The 19,751-nt window shown below is 62.0% G+C and overlaps 3 protein-coding genes across 4 annotated transcripts in view; 2 read left to right on the forward strand and 1 right to left on the reverse strand.

The window, feature by feature from the left end:
* Positions 1-19,751, forward strand: part of PREB (prolactin regulatory element binding) — a 247,032-nt gene that overhangs the window by 51,112 nt on the left and 176,169 nt on the right. The window lies entirely within an intron of this gene.
* OST4 (oligosaccharyltransferase complex subunit 4, non-catalytic) lies at positions 4,187-5,272 on the forward strand. 2 transcript variants are annotated; one of them, XM_056126133.1, is made up of 3 exons: positions 4,187-4,281; positions 4,368-4,517; positions 5,018-5,272. In XM_056126133.1, the coding sequence occupies exon 2, from the start codon at positions 4,387-4,389 to the stop codon at positions 4,498-4,500; it is 114 nt and encodes a 37-aa protein (XP_055982108.1). In that variant the 5' UTR covers positions 4,187-4,281; positions 4,368-4,386; the 3' UTR covers positions 4,501-4,517; positions 5,018-5,272. The 2 variants fall into 2 exon arrangements, with proteins under 2 accessions (XP_055982108.1, XP_055982115.1); XM_056126140.1 differs by having other exon boundaries at positions 4,271-4,281; positions 4,386-4,517.
* Positions 5,422-19,653, reverse strand: AGBL5 (AGBL carboxypeptidase 5). Its single transcript, XM_056126154.1, has 15 exons — positions 19,577-19,653; positions 18,552-18,809; positions 18,247-18,418; positions 17,822-17,985; positions 17,164-17,341; positions 16,858-17,036; positions 16,199-16,664; positions 15,634-15,803; positions 15,195-15,330; positions 14,330-14,532; positions 13,754-13,959; positions 7,493-7,642; positions 6,640-6,752; positions 5,865-5,995; positions 5,422-5,597 (listed from the first exon to the last, which is right to left on the reverse strand). Exons 1-15 carry the CDS (start codon positions 19,621-19,623, stop codon positions 5,426-5,428), a joined length of 2,745 nt encoding a protein of 914 aa, XP_055982129.1. The 5' UTR covers positions 19,624-19,653; the 3' UTR covers positions 5,422-5,425.

The raw sequence follows: 19,751 nt of genomic DNA on the forward strand, positions 1-19,751 counted from the left end.
TTCCTCCGCCCCTCTCGGAGAGCCCGGCAAGCTACTGAGAGTATTCGATATGCCAGACACAGTAACAACAAAGTCTCCAATGGAGACGTTACTGGGCCCGCTCGAGCAAATCGACGATCAACGGGAGGGCCTTTACTTTACTTTACTTCAAGCGGGGGGCTTTCCTCTTGCCAATGGACACCCTCTGCTACCCTAGGTGACCCTTCCTTCATTCCCTTGTTGCTGACAGATCCCTAAACTCTTGGTTGTGGAGCCAGCTTAGTCAGGGATTACCTGCAAATCAGGAACATTTTCTGTCTTTGCTAGAGGACTAAAAGAGTAGTAGGCAGGGGCTGAGGGGGAATAATGTGAACTGGGCTTTGGGTAGGGCTGCGGCTGGAGCAATAGCACAGCAGGGAGGGCGTTTGCCTTGCATGCGGCTGACCTGGGTTCGATTCCCAGCATTCCGTATGGTCCTCTGAGCATTGCCAGGAGTGATTCCTGAGTGCAGAGCCAGGTGTAAACCCCTGAGCATCGCTGGGTGTGACCCAAAAAGAAAAAACAAATCTGTGTCTTTGGGCTGGAGCGATAGCACAGCGGTAGGGCGTTTGCCTTGCACGCAGCCAACATGGCCGACCCGAGTTCTATTCCTCCACCCCTCTCGGAGAGCCCAGCAAGCTACCGAGAGTATCTCGCCCGCACGGCAAAGCCTGGTAAGGGACCTGTGACATATTCGATATGCCAAACACAGTAACAACAAGTCTCACGATGGAGACGTTACTGGGCCCGCTCGAGCAAATCGATGAACAATAGGAGGACCGTGACCATGACCGTGGGCTTTGGGTCATGCAAACCTTCCTGAGCAAAAGTCCAATCCTGGGTTGGAGAGATAACGTAGTGGGCTAAGTGCCTGCCTTGCATGTGTCCGACCCGGGTCGATCCCTAACACCACAAAGGGTCCCCCAAGCACTGCCAAGGCGTGATCCCTGGGCACAGCCCCAGGAGTAAGCCCTAAGCACTGCTGGGTGTGCCCCTTTTTCCGCCCCCTAACCCCTCCCCCCATGAAAAAAATGTCCAATTTTTTTCAAATGTGGATGATTTCTTTCCCTCTGTTAAGAACAGTTCGGGGGAGCCTGGAAGGGTGCTGAAAGGTGGAAGTGTATGCCTGTATGCAGAAGGCCTCACGCCCGATCCCGGTGCCACATGTGCCCCCAAGCACTGCTGGGTGTAACCCTGATGGGCCCCAGCACCAAGCATTGCCATTCACTATCAAACTGGGCAGCACACACAGCCAGGCGACAAGATTGCCAGGAGTAGCCACCAGTCCCTGCTTGGGAGACTCCAAACGACAACCAAAAATAGGTCCAAAATGGAGTCATTTATGATGTTTGCTTTTGATTTTTGGGTCACACCTGGTGAAGCACAGCGGTTACTCCTGACTTTGTACTCAGGAATTACTCCTGGCGGTGCTCAGGACTATATGGGATGCTGGGAATCGAACCCGGGTCAGCTGCATGCAAGGCAAACACCCTACCTGGTGTGCTCCAGCCTCCCTGGAGTCATTTATGCTTACCCCGGTCACCAAACTGAACAATGACTTTCAACCTGACCCAGGAATGGCAATTTTTGCTTATCTGTTTTGAGCTCAGGGCTCACTCCTGGCTTTGTGCTCAGGGCTCACTCGTCAGGCTGGAGGCCCCGATGCATGGGGTGTACTTGGTCGGGCCACAGGAAAGGAGTCTTATTTTTTTGGGGGGTTCACACCTGGCGATGCACAAGGGTTACTCCTGGCTCTGCACTCAGGAATTACCCTGGCAGTGCTCAGGGGACCATATGGGATACTGGAAATTGAACCCGGGTTGGCTGTGTGCAAGGCAAACACCCTACCTGCTGATTGCTCCAGTCCCCAAGAATGGAATCTTAGATCTGTGAAGACCACCTAGTCCTACTAGGAGGTCATCCAGACCCCAAATGGCTGCCCACTGCCACTCCACATTCTGCTGAGCGTGGAACTTGCCCCCCTCCTTCCTGCCTAGGTCTGCCATTGTCGCTCCTTCAAGCTCCTGTCTGCTGGACACGATGCAGCCCTCATCACGGGCAGCTGGAGAGAGCCAGTGAGATCTTGAGAATGTGCTCAGTTCAATTTTATTTCTGACCCCTTCAAAACCTTCCCCAGAACTTCAGGCAATGATTTCTCTGGACTCATGGTCCCTTTTCCCCATGTCTTGTAGCTTTTTTTAACTCCTGAGTCTAATTTTTGCTTCATGTCTTCTTGAAGACATGGTTGTAAACCACACTAGTCAGTATCAGAGATTGAACTTCATACCTGCCCCCCCCCCATATCCTCCCACCTCAGTTTCTCAGGTAAAGGCTCTGCCTGTTTGATTTCCCACACACTTCTCGCCCAAGCACTCCCTAAGTTTTATTTGCTTTCGGCTAAGCCTCATTTAGTGCTGGAGCTATTTTTTATTTCAGTTCTCTTCAGGCACAAGGCCAAACACCCATTTGAGGCTGATAGAAAGCTTTGCTGTCGTAGGCACAGGAAGCTCTGTGAGGTGAAGGACCCTTCTGGATAGTTCTAAAACAAATCCCTTCCCTCTTGGCCCTGACCCTAGGACCACGCACTGAGCCTGCAGTGTGAGAGACGCCAGTCCTCCAGAGCTTTGGTCAACCTGATTGCCTTCTAGGTCGCTTTGCTCCTCTATGACCTGCCGGGAAGGTTCTCCTGGGCTCCTGCGGTCAGGACACTTTGCCTCCGGGTCAGCTGGTTTGGGGAGCACAGGAATCCCAAGCATGTCCCAGGCTCCCCGCCCCCCACCCACCTGTGGCATGTGGAGTCTGAGATTCTTCTTTCCAGGGGTCTGCTCTAGAGGTCTGGTGCTTCTGGTACTTTCAACAATCGACCCAAGTGTCTGGTGGACTTGGATGCGCTTCAAATTTCCAGGAGACACGAAGCTGAGTGTGTGTGTAATCCTTTAAGACCCGGACCTGGGGAGCCCGGGAGGCGCCGTCTGGGTTTCACAATTGAACAGAGGGGGCACCGCGAGGGACTCCAAAGAGGGAACTTTGGGGGGAATCCTGAGGGTGGGGTGGGGGCGCCCAGAGGAATTGCAGGGGGGGGGTCCCAGGCAGAACGCTGGAGGTCCCAGACCAGACCCCTCGGGGCCCCGCCCCCGGCGCCGCCTGTCCAGCCCGCAAGCTGGTGCCTGGCCGGGCAGCTCCAGTCCCAGAACAGCTCCTGGAGTTTTCTTTGGCTGCCAGCGGCAGCGTCCCCTGGGCCCTGGCCCCCCCTATCGCGGAGCAACTGGCTTCCATTACCCCTGACAGTTCCAGAGCCACAGCCCCGCCCCCCGCAGCCCCCGGCCTGGCACCGTGCCACTCCCTTTTATGGCGAGGCCCAGGGCAGGCGGGAGCGGCGGGGGCAGGCGCGCTCGGGCCTGGACACGGGGTGCAGGGGGCCCCACCTGGGCCCCTCTCCCACAGACGCCCCCCATCCCACCCCTCTCTTCGCGTCTCCCCCCCCCCCGTGACCCGCCCTGCCGCGACCCCCTCGCGGGTCCCAGCCCTTCCTCCTCTTTCCTCCCTCACATCCGGGGGGTGATTTCCCACTTGGCCCAAGTCCCACGGTTGGGGTTTGGATTCCGGGAGGGGCCGCCCTACTTCCGACGCCCACCCCCGGGGACGGGGTGGAGCCCGGGGACGGGGGGGAGGCACGGGTCAGCGCCCAGGTCGGACGGTTCCCGCGGCACCCGGGCGCCCCGGCCCGGCGCTGTCCTGCACCGACCCCGCGTCCCACCCGGTCCCGGCAGCCCGAGTCGGGGAGGTCGGGGCCGCGAGGGCGGGGCTCGAAGGAAGCACCTGGCGGGGTGGGGCCGGGAAGAGAGGGTGGGCAGCAGCGCGGGGGGCAAGGCAGGAAGGAGGGGTGAGGTCGAGCCTCCCGCCCGGCCCCTCCGCCGCACCCATGCCCTGGCTTCTCTCCTCGGCTCCGGGGAGGCGGACGCGGCTCGGCTTGACCGCGTCCCGGGCCGCGCCAGCTGCAGCCAGCTGCGGAGAGCCGGGCCCGCCGCACGCTCCGGCGAGACCCCGCCCCCCGCGGCCTCAGGCCCCGCCCACACCCAGTGCCCCGCCCCCGCAGGCCTCGGCGGGGAGCAGGCGAGACGGCAGGGCTAGAGGGGCCGCTCCGGACCCGTCGCGCGGCCGGAAGTGACTCGCCGGAGCCGAGCTGGCGCTCCGCACTTCCGGCCCCGGCTTCCTCCCTCGAGCGGCTCGGCGAACGGCGTGGGAGCCCGGCCCGCTGACCAGGTGAGGGGCACGCCGGCGTCGCCCAGCGGCCAGCGCCGGGGTCCGGCCCGGCCCCGGGGCGCGGGCGAGGAGCGCGCCGCCGTCAGCCCGTCCTCTTCTCGCAGGATGATCACCGACGTGCAGCTCGCCATCTTCGCCAACATGCTGGGCGTGTCGCTCTTCCTGCTCGTCGTCCTCTACCACTACGTGGCCGTCAACAACCCCAAGAAGCAGGAGTGAAAGTGGCGCCGCCCCAGGTAACGGTCGGCCCCCGCGAGGGGTGTCCGGGCCGCGCCCGGGGCTGCCGGGCTCGGGACCGCACGGCGGAAGGGGGCGGGCCGGCGAGGACCGAGCCCGGCACCGGACCCCTCCTCGGTGCGGAGCGGGGTGGGGGGTGGGGGCGCGCCCCGCGGTGTCCCGGCCCGCCCCGGAAGCTGCGGCCGTTCTGGCCGGGTCGGGGCTGCCCGGGAGGGCAGTGACCGGGCCGGGAAAGGTTCGGGGGCGCCTTCCTGGAATGGGGCCCCCCTCTTGGCCCGTGGGGTGCTGCGGCTTCCGTCGAGGCGGGGTTTGGGCCGAGGCGGCGCACACTTCGGGGACTGCCGTGCTGGGAGGCCCGGGGCGCCGTGGACCGCAGACCCGTCTCGGAGGGAGCAACGGGCGGGGGGCGGGTTGGAGCGAGCCCTCCGCGGTGCAGGTCAGGTGGGAGTCGGCGCCTCGAGGGTTTTCCTCACCTCGGGTCTTTCCCCCTCTCTTCTAGGGCTCCAGGACATAGTCTGAGGCAAGATGGAGGGCGTGAGGGTCCCTCACACTTCACTTCCTCCCTCCTACCCATCACCACATACAAAAGCAGCTACACCTGGATTTTTCCAAACAACTTTTATTTCCTCAAAGTCTTCCTTAACCCTATGGAATGAGAAGCTGCCACGTAGTAGGGCCCAGTGTGGGGGCTGCTATCTTTTGTACTCCCCCCCAATATAAAAATATAGCTCTATTTTTTTCTGTGGTCCCAAAATCTTGTGCTGTGGGGGGTGGGGAGGTGTGACAGGCCCCTGCCTCGTCCTGTCTCAAGGTGATGGTCCCTGTGCCTCGGAGTCCCGGCCGGCAGAGGCAGCGGAGGGAGGAGACGAGCACTGGGCTCACCGAGGCCCCATCCTGGGGCCAGGCGTCACACCCGGGGGGAGAGAGTAAGCGGGGGAGACTTGGGGACAAAAGAAACCTCAGGCTGGCTCAAGGGCCCCCCACTGTAACAAGTCCGGGCAGGGTAGTCGGAGAGACTACTGGAAAGAGGAGAAAGGGCAGGGGCAGAATGGGGCCGCGAGGGCCTGGCCCGAGGCAGCCTGCAACAGAGAAGAGAGGGGGGTCAGGGCTCCTGCTCTGAGTGAGGCCGACCAGCACCCCAGGCCTCAAACCCCTATTGCAAGTCGTTCTGTTGTCCCTCGAGGTTGAGGCTGAGACCCTGATGGGGAAGACATCAGGGCTAAATTCTGGGTGAAAGTACACTTAGCCCTGGAGGTCAGAGGAGGAAGGAAACGACCCTGAGTGGCAGGAATGGGCAGAGTGGACAGAAGGAAGAGGTGGGGCAAGGGACTGAGTCCCGGGCTCACCCTGGCGCACAGAGGGGTCCCGGCTCCGGCTCACTGCACTCCTTGGTCTGGGAGATGGGGGATGTGGGGCCGGAAGAGCCTCTCATCCCTCCGCAAGTCGGCGGTGAGCCCCGGCCCAGCCTGGGCCTAGCCTGTGTGGACAGGAGTCAGCTAAGAGGCTGGATTCTTCCGCGAGCTTGTGGCTTCAGGTGTATTTCTGGTTGGTGCACATGCGTGCGGTAAAGGGATCGACACGGGTGCCGAGACCCTGCCTCTGAGTGCTGACCTAGCTGGGGGGAAGCAGGAACACAGGGAGCTCGGGGGTGCAGGCCGACAGCCTAGGGAGGCAAGAGAACCCAGCAGTCACTGTGCGGGAGGGATCTGGGCACGGCCTCTGCCTCCGCTCCTGCCTCTGCCGTGTGCCTCGCCCGGCCACCAGGGAGGCAGAACTAGTTCTAGGAGCAGCAACCAGACGTGTTACCTGGGGAATCCGGGACCCCTCCTGGCGGGAACTCTCCTCGGGCAGTTCTGGGCAGAAAAAGAGGAGACGCTAAGGGCAGGGCAGGCAAAGCCGCAGCTGGCAGGCTGAGGTAGGGGCGGTCTGGCCAGGGTGCGGGGGGTGGAAGCAAGCAAGAGCCCTGGCTGCAGGGACGGGCACTGGGCGCGAGCAGCTCTCTGGTTGGCGGGGCGCTCTGAAGCAGTGCTGGCCACCCCCCCCCCCCCCCCCCCCCCCCCCGCTGCCCAGCCAGCAGTGCCACGGTGCTTATGCTGCGGTGGACAAGCCCTCGCGGGTTACCTGCAGTCGGGTCCTGATGCAGGGGATCCGAGGCCCCGCCCCTAGAAGGCCTTTCCCGATCACCATCACAGCTTCTGGCTTGTCCCCTGAAGACAGGAACGAGCAGCCAGCCCCTAGAGAGCAAAGGAAGCTGCTGACAGGGTGGGCCCCTGCAGTAGAGAGGAGGCCGGAAGTTCCTTGGGGCCGGGGCCTGGGCACTGCTGCTCTCCGGGCTGGCTGGGTCGCTGCTGGGGTGGGGCAGAGCATGTATGTAGTAGATGTCCAGCTGCATCCCCGGCCTCTCCCTGCTACCTGCTGTTTCTCCCCCAGGTGCTCCCAAGGGCCCCCGGTGAGCACCCCAGCCCTGCTCTCCGGTGGCCAAGGGCTCCGAGCCAGCTCTGCTCTGACAGGGGCAGGCCTCAGAGCTGTCCAGATAATAAGCTGCCAGGGCTCCAGTCAGCACTACCCAACTCACAGGCTGAGAGGGGCTGTGTGGAGGAAGCCACTCCCTCCAGACCTGAGACTAGGTGGGCCAGCAGCCTCAGCTGGAGTGGACGGGAGTGATCCGTGGCCCACGGCAATGGCCACTGGAAGCCCGGCCAGCTCCTGGAGGCAGGTGGGCAGTGGCTGCAGGCTTGTAAAAGAGTGAGGCGAGGAGAGCGGGCTTAGAGCAGCCGCACTCAGCTAGAGCCCAGCTTCCTGGCCAGAGCAGGGGCTGGGCATCAGGAGCGTCCAAGAAGACAGAATGTCCCTGGCCTGCGGTGGCCTGTGTACGTCAGGCTGGCAGTGCCAGTGAGGGCATTTCTTTGAGCTTAGTCGGAGCCTGCTCTGCTGGCCTGAGTGGAAGGGGAGGGAGGGCGCGGTGGGCACAGACCTGAGGTGCTGAGCGAGCCGGGCAGCAGGCAGGAGCCCATGCTGCGCGAAGAGGCCGCGCTAGAGTTAGTTTGGGATGCAGCCAGGCTGCTCGAGGTGGGGCGCTGAGTCAGTGGCTGCTGTCGCCGTCTCCTGTCCTGGCTGCGGGGGTCTGGGTGGATGGGACAGAAGCAGACGAGAGAGGAGGTAAGTGGGGGACAGTCACAACATCACCACCCCGCTGGCTTCCCAGGGTCAGAGCGCGCCCCTTTTCTTGCTCACACCAGCATCCTGAAGAAACGCTGGAATGGTTAGCAGGATCTGGAATGTTCTCCGCCGGCCCACATCCTGTTTTCCCTCTAGCCAGCTCAGCACCGGCTCGTCCTGCAGAGGAGCCGCCAAATGAGGCCACTGTCGCCCTCATTCCTTTCTTCCCCCAGTGATCCCCAGTCAGAAATCCTCCCTCTGGGAGCTCCCCAATTCTGAAAACCTCTGCCTCCACCTGAATGGCTTCCCTCTCCCGTGCATGGCCAGGACCCTGTATCATTCTTCTTTTTTCTGTTTTTTGGGTCACACCCGGCAATGCACAGGGGTTACTCCTGGCTCTGCACTCAGAAATTACTCCTGGCGGTGCTCAGGGGACCATATGGGACGCTGGGAATTGAACCCAGGTTGGTCGTGTGCAAGGCAAACGCCCTACCCGCTCTGCTATTGCTCCAGTCCCCAGACCCTGTATCATTCTAGGGTCTAGAACGTCCCACTGGGCTCTAGAAGGTAGCCTGATTAAGAGCCCTGTGGGGTTGGAGTCAAGAGGTTGAGTGTATACTTGGCAGGCAAGAGGCCCGGTTTGATCCCCAGCACTGCATGGACTCTGAGCACCCTGAGCCAGGATCCCTGAGCCCCTGAGCATGGCCAGATGTGGCCCCAAAACAAAACAGATTTGGTTGGTGGATCCCCCGAGACCATGAGCTGCTTCACTGATCTCCTGGGGTGAGGGCGGGGGTTGGCCTCTATGGAAAAGCTGGTGGTTAGGGCTGTTGCTGAAAGGTGGGGTCCCCTGGGGCAGACCCGGGGTCCCCTGGGGCAGACCCCAGCAAGGGGAGATGACTTCGAGGTGGGGCAGCTCACATCACAGAGGCCAGCAGGTGCCAGTTACTCTCATGGCTGGCTCTCACGAGCTGGGCCCTGTGGAAGCGAGCACAGCAGGGGCTGCAAGCTGCTGATGTGGTGGTGCTGGCCTGGACAGCAGCCAGGGGTGACAGGGTGATGCTGGGAAGGACGATTGCTAGGACGCAGGGTGAGGAGACAGGCGGAGCCTCAGGTGGGAGCAACTCCACTTCGGAGGCCTTCACAGAACTGCTGGGTACCAATTAGAATCTAAGATTAGCACCGAAGTCAAAACACCCAGACCTTAAGGGACCAGGAAGAACTGGCACAGCGATCCCCCAAGACAGCGAAAGTTAAGTCACGGCCTCTGTCAAAACACCCCGAGACTCAGACATAGCGCCCAGACCTGGTCGTCCTTGGGTGAAAGGGCGGGGGGCCCTGTCAGGAGGGGTCTGAGCGGGAGCGGGAAGAACGGAGCCGCTGGAGAATGAAAGTGGTTTTTAGATGCTCTGAGAAAACTACCAAGGTGTGCTAAAAGCAAGGTACTGGCAGAGCCCCGCTCACCAGCACAAGATGGGGAGCTGCGTGGAAGCAAGTGGGGACCTGGGACTTGGCATTTCTCTAAGAAACTGAGTGATCCTGGGAAGGGGAATGCACACAGGCTTGTGCTTTGGAAGAGGGCGCAGAAGGCAGGATCCTGGGAAAGATGCAGGCGGCTGTGCCGGCTCTGAGGCCAGGCCTGGGCAGGAGGCCCGAGTGGGGAAACGGAGAATCACTTCAGTGCCAGCTTATTGTGAAGGGCGCTGTGCACATGCGGCCCTCTCTTGACGTGGCCCACCTGCCCGACAGAGAGCCAGGTCAGTGAGGAGCCCCAACCACCGGTTCCTGGTCCCCAGCTACAGCAGCAACCGCTGGGAGCTGTGTGGGAGGGTATCGTGGTGGCCGTGCCAGGTGACACACGTGGTGGGGGAGAGCCAGGATGCCCTCAGCACTGTCAGGGGTCAAAGGGTCTGCAGCCTCTTGGTGTGGAGCATCCTGGGCCCCCCAGTAAGACACACTTCCGTCCTGTGCTCTGGATTGTGTCTTACTGGGGACAGGCGAGCAGGCTTAAAAGCGCTCACTTTTTCTCTGGGGACGGACCATGCTGCTGGTCACTAAATGCCTGGTCCAGAGCTCGGGGCGAGAGCAAGAGGTGCTTCCAGGGACACTCCTGGCCAGCAGTGTGTGATTTGTCACTTCCTGGGTGGGGAGGCCCATGAGCCCCCATTCTCCAGTGGACTTGGGCAGCTCTCCCTGGAGTGGCCTGGCCGGTGGAGAATAGGGCAGCAGTCCCAGTGACCTGAGGCTTAAGATCAGGGAGGGCAGGGCACTAACTGAAAGCCCCTGCTTTTACACAGCCTTTTTTTTTTTTTGGCTTTTTGGGTCACACCCGGCAATGCACAGGGGTTACTCCTGGCTCATGTGCTCAGGAATTACTCCTAGCGGTGCTCGGGGGACCATGTGGGATGCTGGGACTCAAACCCGGGTCAGCCGTGTGCAAAGCAAACACCCTACCCGTTGTGCTATCGCTCCAGCCCCAGGTCTCTCCTTTTTAATCTTGGTTTTGGGCCACATCCAGCTGTGCTCAGGGCTGACTCCTGGCTCTGTGCTCCGGAATCAGCCCCACAGGGCCCGGGGGAGCCATACATGGTGCTGCGGTTGGCCCTGTGTAAGGAAGGCACCCTATCACCCGTCCTCTCTCTCCCACCTTGGGGAGATGGGAAGGGCTGGGGGTAGCTTTCAGTTACAGGACACCTCTGGGACCAGGAGGAAGGTGCCCCAGGAGTGGGAGACCCTAGCCTGACCCTGGCACGAGTGTGCAGGCAACAAGAAGGGCTGGCTTTCGTCCTCTTGGGGCCCCGGCGGCTTCAGGCGGGGGTGCTGGTACCGTTGCCCCCTGCAGCTCTCCCACCCCTTGTCCTGCCCCCAAGTCTGCTACTTCTGACTGCCTGAAGTGTCCCAGGAGGCACTGCAGGGGATGGAGCAGACAAGGTCTGTGAACCTGACAGAAGCTTCTGGCCGGGCCACCACAATAATCCCTGCACATTTCCAGGCAGCCCAATCTCACTTCTGTTCTAGCCAAGAAACCTTAGTCACCCATTAGATGTGATTGTTTTGCTACATTTGTGGCAACTTTCTTAGAAACTGGCAATTGAAGAAACTTGTCAAATCCCAGCCCTGGTTTTGGGTTTGGGAAGCTTTCTCCTTCGACGTGGGGGAGGGGCCTATTCTTCCAGCTGGGGAGCCCCGGTGTGCCTGTGTGCGGCCCTTGGGCAGGAGAAACCCTGCAAGTCTGCCACAGAGGACAGAGTGGGCCGAGGGCTTTCCCCAGGGCCGATGGCCAGGCCAGGCTCCCGCCCTGGAGTCCTACAGGGATCCAGAGAGACAAAGCAGCAGCAACGGTCACCAGCAGCTAGGGGGGCAGACAGCCCACCAGCTCTCGCTGGTCCTCTTCTCTGTCCCAGGTGACCCGATTCCTGGCCCCCGCTGAAGAGACAGTTTCCTGGTTCTTAAGGAGTCTTGAAGCCAGTCCCTGGGGTGCCGGGACAAGCCTGAATATGGTCGGAATCTGAGCGCATTCAAGGGAGGGACCACAGCTTCCCACTTGGTTTTACCTCCAACTGTTGGGGTACTCTCAGATCCCCCTTGACGCCCCCTTTCTGCAGGCTGGCTGGGTTTCTGGCAGCCCTGCATGGCTGAACTAGGGAATGCGCCCAACAGTCTGTGTGGCCCGTGGCCCCTCCCTTGGGGCCTGCAGCTGTGCCACTTCTCTGATCCTGTCTGGACTCCCGCGGCGCTGCCCTCCCGAGCCGCCGAACACACTTCACCCACTGGTCTCCTGCGCAGCCTGGTCTTGTCATTTTCCAACGCGCAGTCGTTGCCATAGAGACAGCTGCCCCTCCATCTCTGCGGGGGGCACCAGGCCCGGGATACCCAGATCCACAGATGCTCGGGTTTCTCATTTGGAACGGTGTGCCATTTACACACGATTCACACTCGGGCACCCGGGTACTTCACAGCAGCTCAACTTACAGCACCTGATCCAATGTAAATGCTAGGCTAACTGCCGGACGCTCCTGTGTGGGGACTGACGTGAGGAGGAAAAGCCCGGACATGCTCAGGGTGGACTCAGCCCCAGAGGCCAGACTCGTACGCCACGAGTTTGCCTGGTGGAACCGGAGCACGCGGAACCCGCAAAGGAGACCCAGCTGATCATCTTGGCCCTCTTGGTCATCTTGGCTGACCAGCCTGAGCTTTCCCTCACCTCTTCTCGCCCTCTGGGTCAGCTACTCGACTTGCACTCGGTCCTCCCACCCAGCCAGCAGCCCCAGCCCCCCTAGCTGGCACTGTCCTCTGTTTTGTTGCTTTTGGAGGAAGGGCCACAGCCGGTAATGCTCAGGGGATCATATGGGGTGCCAGGGATCAAACAAGAGCCAGCCATGTGCAGGGCAGATGCCCTCCCCGCTGTACTCACACCGTACTGTCTCTTTGGCCCCTCAAGCCACGTGCCACCAGCCCTTTTTCAAACCATTTTGAACGGAACCGTCTTTGGCGGAGCTTGTTGATCTCTGACGGGCCCTCAGCTCCCCTCTGAGCTTCAATGTGGTGTTTCCTGGCCGGTGTCCCTGTGGCCAAGTCATTCAACCAGGAGTTGGTTGGTACTTGCTAAGCCCATTTTCTCAGTTACTTGGAGAAGTAGAAGAAAAACAGACTCCCTCCAGGTCCGTCAATAAAAGAGCTAAAAACCAGCACTGCGAGGGGTGGGGCAGAGGGCCCCAGAAGGATGTTACGAAGGTAGGATTACAGGCCAGAGAGACAGTACCGGAAACACAGCAGTTGCCTTGCATGCTGCTGGTCTGAATCCCTAGTACCACATATGGTCCCCTGAGCACCACCAGGTGTGGCCCAAACCCTCGGCCCCCAAAAGAAAAGTGTTTGAAAACATGATTAAAAATTGTTTGGAAACTCATTTCAGTCAGGAACTATGAAAGGCACTTTCCTGTGTCCCTTCTCTAGTTAGGGGAGGAGTTTATAGCATGACATTCCTTCAAGAGTTTTAAGAGGCTGACCAAAAATAAGACAAGACATGAGAAAATACACTTGAGTCAAGTAGACACCAGAGCGATAGCACAGCGGGTAGGGCTAGCTGTGCACACGGCTGACCAAGGTTCGATCCCCAGCACCCCACATGGTCCCCTGAGTGCAGAGCCAGAAGTAAACCCTGAGCACTGCCAGACGTGTCCCCTGCCCCCCGCCCAAATGGTCAGTAGTTAGGCAGTTGTGGCCAGTGTACCCTTAAGAAGCCTGTTTCCGCCTCAGAAAATGGGAAATAGCCTCTACTCCAGGGGCCTCTTTAGATTAAGTGACTGAGGCAGGACACTGTTCAGTTGTTAGCCTGCAGAAGACTAGCGCGTTTGTTGTCATTACGTTTGCCCTCTCCTTCAAACCCAGTGTGAAAATGTTCCCCACGGAAGACCAACGCAAGGATGGGCCTCAGAACGGAATCGGAGGCCGCACAGCGGGAGGACACCCTGCAGGGCAAGCTCAGAGCTGCACGCCGGCCCACAGGCACAGGTGGCCCCAAGACAGCAAAGCTCAGCACTGGACTCAGGCAAGGCTTCCTGCTCTGTGGCTGGGGTCACTTCCGGCAGGCAGCTCCCTCCCTCCCTCCCCACGGAAGGTCCTGCGCGACCCTTCTCTTTCCCAAAAGGCCACTCGCCTCTTGGCAAAACCCGGGGGTGCTGAGGCACACATGAGCGGCCGTGGCTGCTCACTTTTCTTCTGCAGAAGGGGAACCCGGAGGCTGCCTCTGAACAGGCTCTGGAGCCAGCAGCCAGTCCAGCCCTGGGACCCTCGCGTGGCCCATCCTTCTCCCGGCTCAGTGTGGCTCCCCCCGGGACGACCCTGCCCCCCAGCACGCGCTGCCACCCGGATGCCGGAACTGCCGCCGCCCCCACCCAGCAGCTGGGGCTGCAGGAACAGCAAGGGCGCCGGAGAGCTGCAGATTCGGCTGGAAACTGCTTTTATTGACCGGCCTCTCGGTGCGTGGCCAGGCGAGTGTCTTCGAGCTCTCACTTCCCCCAGCAATACCCCAGACAACCGAACACCTGCTGCAGGGGCGCCCGGCCTGGCTTACCTCTGACAGGGCCCAGCTCCCGCTGGCTGACCTTCTGGGCGCCGGAGCCCAGGCCTGGCAGCCCCGGGGGCCGGAGGCCATGGAAAGGGAAGCTGGGGGAGCTCTTCATCTGCGGGGAGTCCTGCTGGCTGCCGCCGGCACTGGTGCCGGTGCTGAAGCTGCGCGTGCGGCTCAGGGTGTTCTCGGAGCCGGTGACGGGCAACCCGCTGCAGAGAAGCAGTGCCACTGAGCCCTGGGTCCGGGCGGCAGACCCCCAGCTGGCTGCTCCGTACCGCCCCTCCGTCTCGGGGGAAAGGGCACAGGGACCCGTTTGGAGGAGGAGGTGGTGGGGATGAAGTAGGAACCTGGCATGGGCACAGCAGCAGGAGCAGCGCTGGGAGCCCTAAGGGCAGTTCAACTCTGGGCACTTGCCCCAGGCCACCCTCCTGCCCAGCTGCTGGCCCCGGAGACCCTGTCCCTCAGCCCGGAAGCTGAGCAGCCCCTGGGGTTCTGTGTGTGCAGGGCTCCGAGGCGCAGGTGTGTGGGGCCGGGGCCCCCACTCAACCCCAGCCAGTTCTCCTGGCGTGCGCGCCGTACCTGGCGTTCTTGGGCGGCGTCCGCGCGCCTCTCTTCTTGGCGAGGCCCAGGCCCACGGTGCTGCTCAGGCCCCGGCTGCTGCGCACGTGCCTCAGCATCCAGGCCCGCAGGTTCGTGAGGCTGCTGTGCTCCGACAGCACGATGCGGGGCCACGGGTTGCACTCGGCCATGTCCAGCGCCGCGATGGCCATTGCCCGGCCCACCTGCGGGGGAGTCCGGCGGGGGCTCAGGCGGCTGCTGCCCGGGAGCGAGCAGCCCTGCGCGAGGGCGGGCGGGTTCCGCCTCGGTCCCTAGGCTCCCTCTCTTGGGTTACGTATTCCCCCAAGTGGGTCCTGGGCTGGTCCCTAAACTGTCGCCCTTTGGGGGCCTCGGCCATTGTGCTGGGGCCGGTGTTTGTCCTCCTGGCTCCGGGACGGAATCCCCCAGGAGAAGGTGCCTGCCTGCCGCTATAAGCTACAGCTCTTTCTACCCCATGTGGTACCCTTGACCCTGGGAGCCAGTGCCCAATGCTGAGAGGGTGCTTGGTTTTGGGGTCACAAGCGGCGATGCTCAGGGGCATTTCCCAGCTTTTCACTCAGGAGTCACTCCTGGCTGTGCTCGGGGGACCATACTGGATGCCAGGGAGTGAACCCAGGTAGGCCACGTGCAAAACAAACACGCTATCCGCCCTGAGGGGGTGCTTCTGAACCCAGGAGAGGGGTCAAACACAGGGCAGGGGTGTGGGGGCAGCCAAGGCCAGAGGCAGACTGGCGCAGGCATGCAGGGGGTTCCCTGTGGCAGGCCTGCTCCATGGACGGCTGCTCCATGCACGCAGCCCACAGAACCACGAGGGAGAGGCCCGGCTCCCCGCTCCTGCCAGTCGGACCTGCTCAAAGAGCTCCACAGTGTATCTGGAGGGGAAGGCAGGCGGCGGCGGTGGGCTGGCGCGGCCATTGTCGTGGCAGGCGGCAGGGATGCTGTTCACCGAGCGGCCGGTGTTGTAGTTGCATTCAAGTGTGTAGCTAAGACACAGAGACCCCGGTCAGTGTCCTGTCTGGATGGAACTGGAGCAGAGCCCTGGGGACAGGCTAGGGCGGTCTAAGACGGTAACCCGTTAGGGAGAAGTGGACACAAGGAGCCAGTGCAAATCCCCAGCAACGGCAGCCAATCTCCGTCACCCGCCCAAGACATCCCCGAAAGGCCGAGTCTGAGGCTAAGGGTAGGAGCACTCAGGGGAGCCTGTGGCCGGAGGAGACTCCAGCTCCCCGGGAGCCAAGTCCTTGGGGGGTTCTATTTCAGCCGGTGCGACCCAGTTTCCGCCCAACCTGTGGATTATCCCTGAGGCTTTGTGGATGGCAACCCGGCCGCTGCCCTCTTTGGACTGGCCGTCTCTGCGATCTCGGGCATACATGTTCTTCTCTGAAAAATTGCAGCCCTGGAAGTCAAAGTGGGCTGAGTTCAAGGAGATGAGCTTTGGATACAGCATGTTTTCCACCTGTTCGACAGAGAAAAAAAGGCGATTCAGAAGATGAGGCAGAGAGCAGGGGCGAGGAGGAGGCAGCGAGCGCGAGGCGCAGGCAGCATTTCGGGGATGCTGAGTGTCTGACACTGTTCCCAGGTGCTGGAAGGCCCCGTTCCACCTCATTTGAACCCCGTGGCTTTTCTGCAGTAGCCCGGGCTTTCCCTTCTTCCCTGGCTTCCAACCCCCGGCAAGGGCTGACGCTCAGAGCCCGGCCCTCTCTCAAGGGCGACGGGCGAGGGCAGGGCTCACCCCGGCTCGAGGGCTGCTGGGCGGTCCGTAGCCCTCCTGCTGCCGGCCCCGGCCACCCAGGACCTTCTTCCCCTCACCTGCCCGTGCCCCCGCCCCCGTGGCGCTCTCTGGACCCCTACCTGGGTGCTCTCGTCACTGAAGCTGTTCCCGTACATGAAGCAGCCCCTCTTGGAAGCATGTCCGTGCAGGTCGACGTAGTAGGCGACCCCACTCTCTTTGGGGGGGATGTTGTCGGGGGCTGGCTGCTGACCCTCGGTGCCCGGCTGGGACACGATCCACACGCTGCTGGGCTTCTGTTCGGCGAGCGCGGGCGGTGGCCAGGCCTGGGCGTTCTCCCCGCCGGGGGCGCCCTCCAGGTGCGCTTCGCTTGCGCTTGCGAGCGAGCTGCTGGCTTTCTCCGGGTCCACGTGGGGCGCTCCGGGAGGGAGCTGGGGACTCTGCTGGTGCTCAGGGGCGTTCGGGGCGTTGAGACGCGAGTGCACGTGGTGGTAGAGGAGCACAGCTTTGGCCCCATAGATGGCGGGGTGCAGGACCGCGTCAGGCTTCAGGTACTGGCGGTTCAGATTCACCCCCCGCGAGTCTGTGCTGGAGGAGAACGGAAACGCGGGAGACAAGAGGCTAAGGGTGCGTTAGGGGAGGAGGAATGGAGGCCGGCCCCTCCCTGATCTGTTGCCAACCACCCCCCTGAAACTAGGGAGCGCCCCCTCCGCCCTCCAGCAAGTCCCTCTGCGGATGGTTGCCCGCTGGACAACAAGGCTTTACCGGGGCAGCGTCTCACCGGTAGTGGCCACGGACCACACCATCAGGGTTCAACATGGGGATCAGCTTAAAGACAAACAGGCGACGCAGGGTTTGGGCCCGGGGGTCATCAGGCCGAAGGATGAAGTCCAGAAAGCCATTGAAGACAAAGCTGGACGGGGTCTCCCCAGGGTGAACCCGACTGCTCAGGAAGAAGATCTGAGGCAGAGAGGAAAGCAGGCGTCAGGGCTGCCACCCCCCACCCCCGCCCCGACACTCAGGACACAGACGCCCGGTGCCCGGGACTGCGGGGAGCCGAGGCGTGCTGCTCCGTGACCCCACTGACCCTTTTGCCTGTGAAACAGTAAGGTCTGGGCGTGCTGGTATCAGGGAAGAGCAGCTCCAGGCGTGGCTCTCGGTCCTCGCGAAGCCCGTGGCAGGAGCTGATGGTCAGCAGGTCTACACGCAGCCCGTCCAGAGAGTAGCAGAGCGTCTCCCGATGGTAATAGATGGTATCCAGAGGGCTACACGGATGCAAATCGTCCGTTAGGGAAAGACCCTCCGGGGCAAGCAGGAGGTGGGCCTCGGCAGCAGCCCAGTTTGTCGGGCCCTTCACCTCAACCGCCGCCACAAGGCTGGGCAGCCAGAGTGCAGAGCCCAGGGCGGGGCAGCGGAGGGCTGCTCCCCGGTTGTGGCTCCCTAGGATGGGTCACTGGCGCCTCAGAGGAAGGGCGCGCGGAGTCACGGCAGTGCTGGCCAGGGACGGGGAAGCTGCCCCACGCAGGGCAGGACCACACTGCACCAGGGCGGGTGGGGGAGGGCAGGGACAGTGAGGGAAGCTGATGTCAAGGTCACACAGAAACACGTCGGTCAAAGGGTCCTAGAGTCCCGTATCCCGACAGAGGAGAGAGGTGCTGAGGTCGGGCTCAGGGCTCTGGGGGCTCGTTCTAGAAATGGCAGATGGCCAGTCAGCGCGGTCCGGGGGGGAAGGGTGGGGGCGGCACCTGCTGTGGGGGGGGTGGCTTTCCAGGAAGCGCTGGTCGAGTTGGTTCAGCAGATCCTGGCAGTCGCTGTAGGAGAAGGGGTAGCAGAAGGCGAAGAAGGTGGTGGCCCCGCGGCCTTCTAGGAAACGGTGAACAAAGGATAACACAAACTGCGTCTCTGTCATCTGAGGAGCAGAGGAGGGAGGGGCAACAGGCCAGGGGGGTGAGAACGAAGGTCCGACCGGGAGCAGCGGAGCTGACCTGACGCCCTCAGCGCACGCGCCAGCTGCCCCCCCTCTGCCACTCCACAGACACCCAGCAGGCGGGGGACACGGGCCCCGGGCGCTGCCCCCCACCCTGACACCCTGGCCCCGGGCACACATCTCCGCCTCCCTCTCCGGGGCGGAAGTGCCCAGGTCTGCGTTTCCTCCTCTCGGAGAACTCACCTCAAAGGTGGGCCGGTCTCGGACCCGCTCCCAGCGCGGCCGGGTCGGCACTGTGCGCACAAACGGGGCCATGCCCTGGGAATAGAGCTTGCTCTGCTTGTTCATGTTCATGATGTTGATCTTGATGAGTTTCCCTGGCGTTCCTCCCCGGACGCTGAAGTAGAACCAGGACCTGCGGGCGCGGGAACAGGAGGAGGGGAGCCAGGAGGCGGGGGGCTGCGATGATGAACCGCACTGCAGAGGACGACCAGGGGGAGGGGTCAGCCTTCCTGCGCCCCCCCCCCTCCACGGATTGCTCCTCTTACCGGTTCCCATTCTCAAACTCCGTCTCCGCACAGTCTGGCCGGGTCCACACGTTGAACTCATAGTCGGGGGAGCTGAGGCTGCTGGCGGGAGCCGCCACCCCGCCTGCTGCTCCTTCCCCATCGCTGGACACAGACTCCACCTTCTCCACGTGCGCGAGGTTCCCCGAATCAAAGCGAGAGCTGAACAGCAGGCCCCCACAGCGCAGCTCCATGATGGGGCCGGGGACGCATCCTCCTGCCCCGCTCTGGCCCTGAGAGCTGCAGAAACGGACCGGCATGAAGGAAAACAAGCTTTGGATCAATGAGGGCTCCTGGGGGGGGGGGTGCCTGTCCTAAGGAGCAAGAGGTTTTGTCCCTCTTAGAAGAGGCTGAAACAGGCATCCAGATGAGATGGGATCAGTTTAGTTCCCACACTAGGGACGGGGGTAATTAATAAATGTTAAAAAATACAACCTGAGGGACCAGAGTGATAGTACAGCGGAGCGGGTTAGGGCGTTTGCCTTGCACGCGGCTGACCCGGGTTCGATCCCCGGCATCCCATATGGTCCCCCGAGCAATGCCAGGAGTGATTCCTGAGTGCATGAGCCAGGAGTGACTCCTGAGCATCGCTGGGTGTGACCCAAAAAAGCAAAAATAAATAAAATAAAAACACAACCTGAAAGGGCCGTTTCGCTCTCGAGTGGTTATTACAAAATTACTCCATGGCATCACGGTGTGGAGAAATTCAGCCTGCAAGTCTGAGTCAGGTAGCCCCCCACCCCCAAGGCTGTTCATCCTCACAGGTGGGCCATGCTGCATCTCTGGTCCCTGGATTGCCACCCCCCGCCCCACCCCTTCCAGGTCAGAAGAGCAGAAAGACCCCCGTGCCAGTTCCTCCTCCCCTGTGTCCCGCGCCTGCCCTGCTGAGCCCGGGACAGGCTGGTTCCTCTCTCCCCGCTACTGCCCTGTGCCTCGTAGGGGAGCACAGGAGGCAACGCGTGGCCTCCGCCAGGCCAAGGGGGACGGAACAAGAGCCACCTGCTCACCTAAAGACAGACGGCCGCTCAGTTCCAGCTAGGGCAAGGGTCTTCATCCAAGCCCACCCCCGGCCTGTAGGCACTGGGGCCCCCCGGAAAGAGCTACTCGAGTAGCCGCGCGTGGGAAAGGGGCGCTCTCAGCGCCCCGGGGAAAGTGGCTGGTGGCGTCCCACGGGGGGCGGCC

This window comes from Sorex fumeus, unplaced genomic scaffold, assembly GCF_029834395.1.
Source record: "Sorex fumeus unplaced genomic scaffold, SorFum_2.1 ptg000006l, whole genome shotgun sequence".
NCBI lineage: Eukaryota > Metazoa > Chordata > Mammalia > Eulipotyphla > Soricidae > Sorex > Sorex fumeus.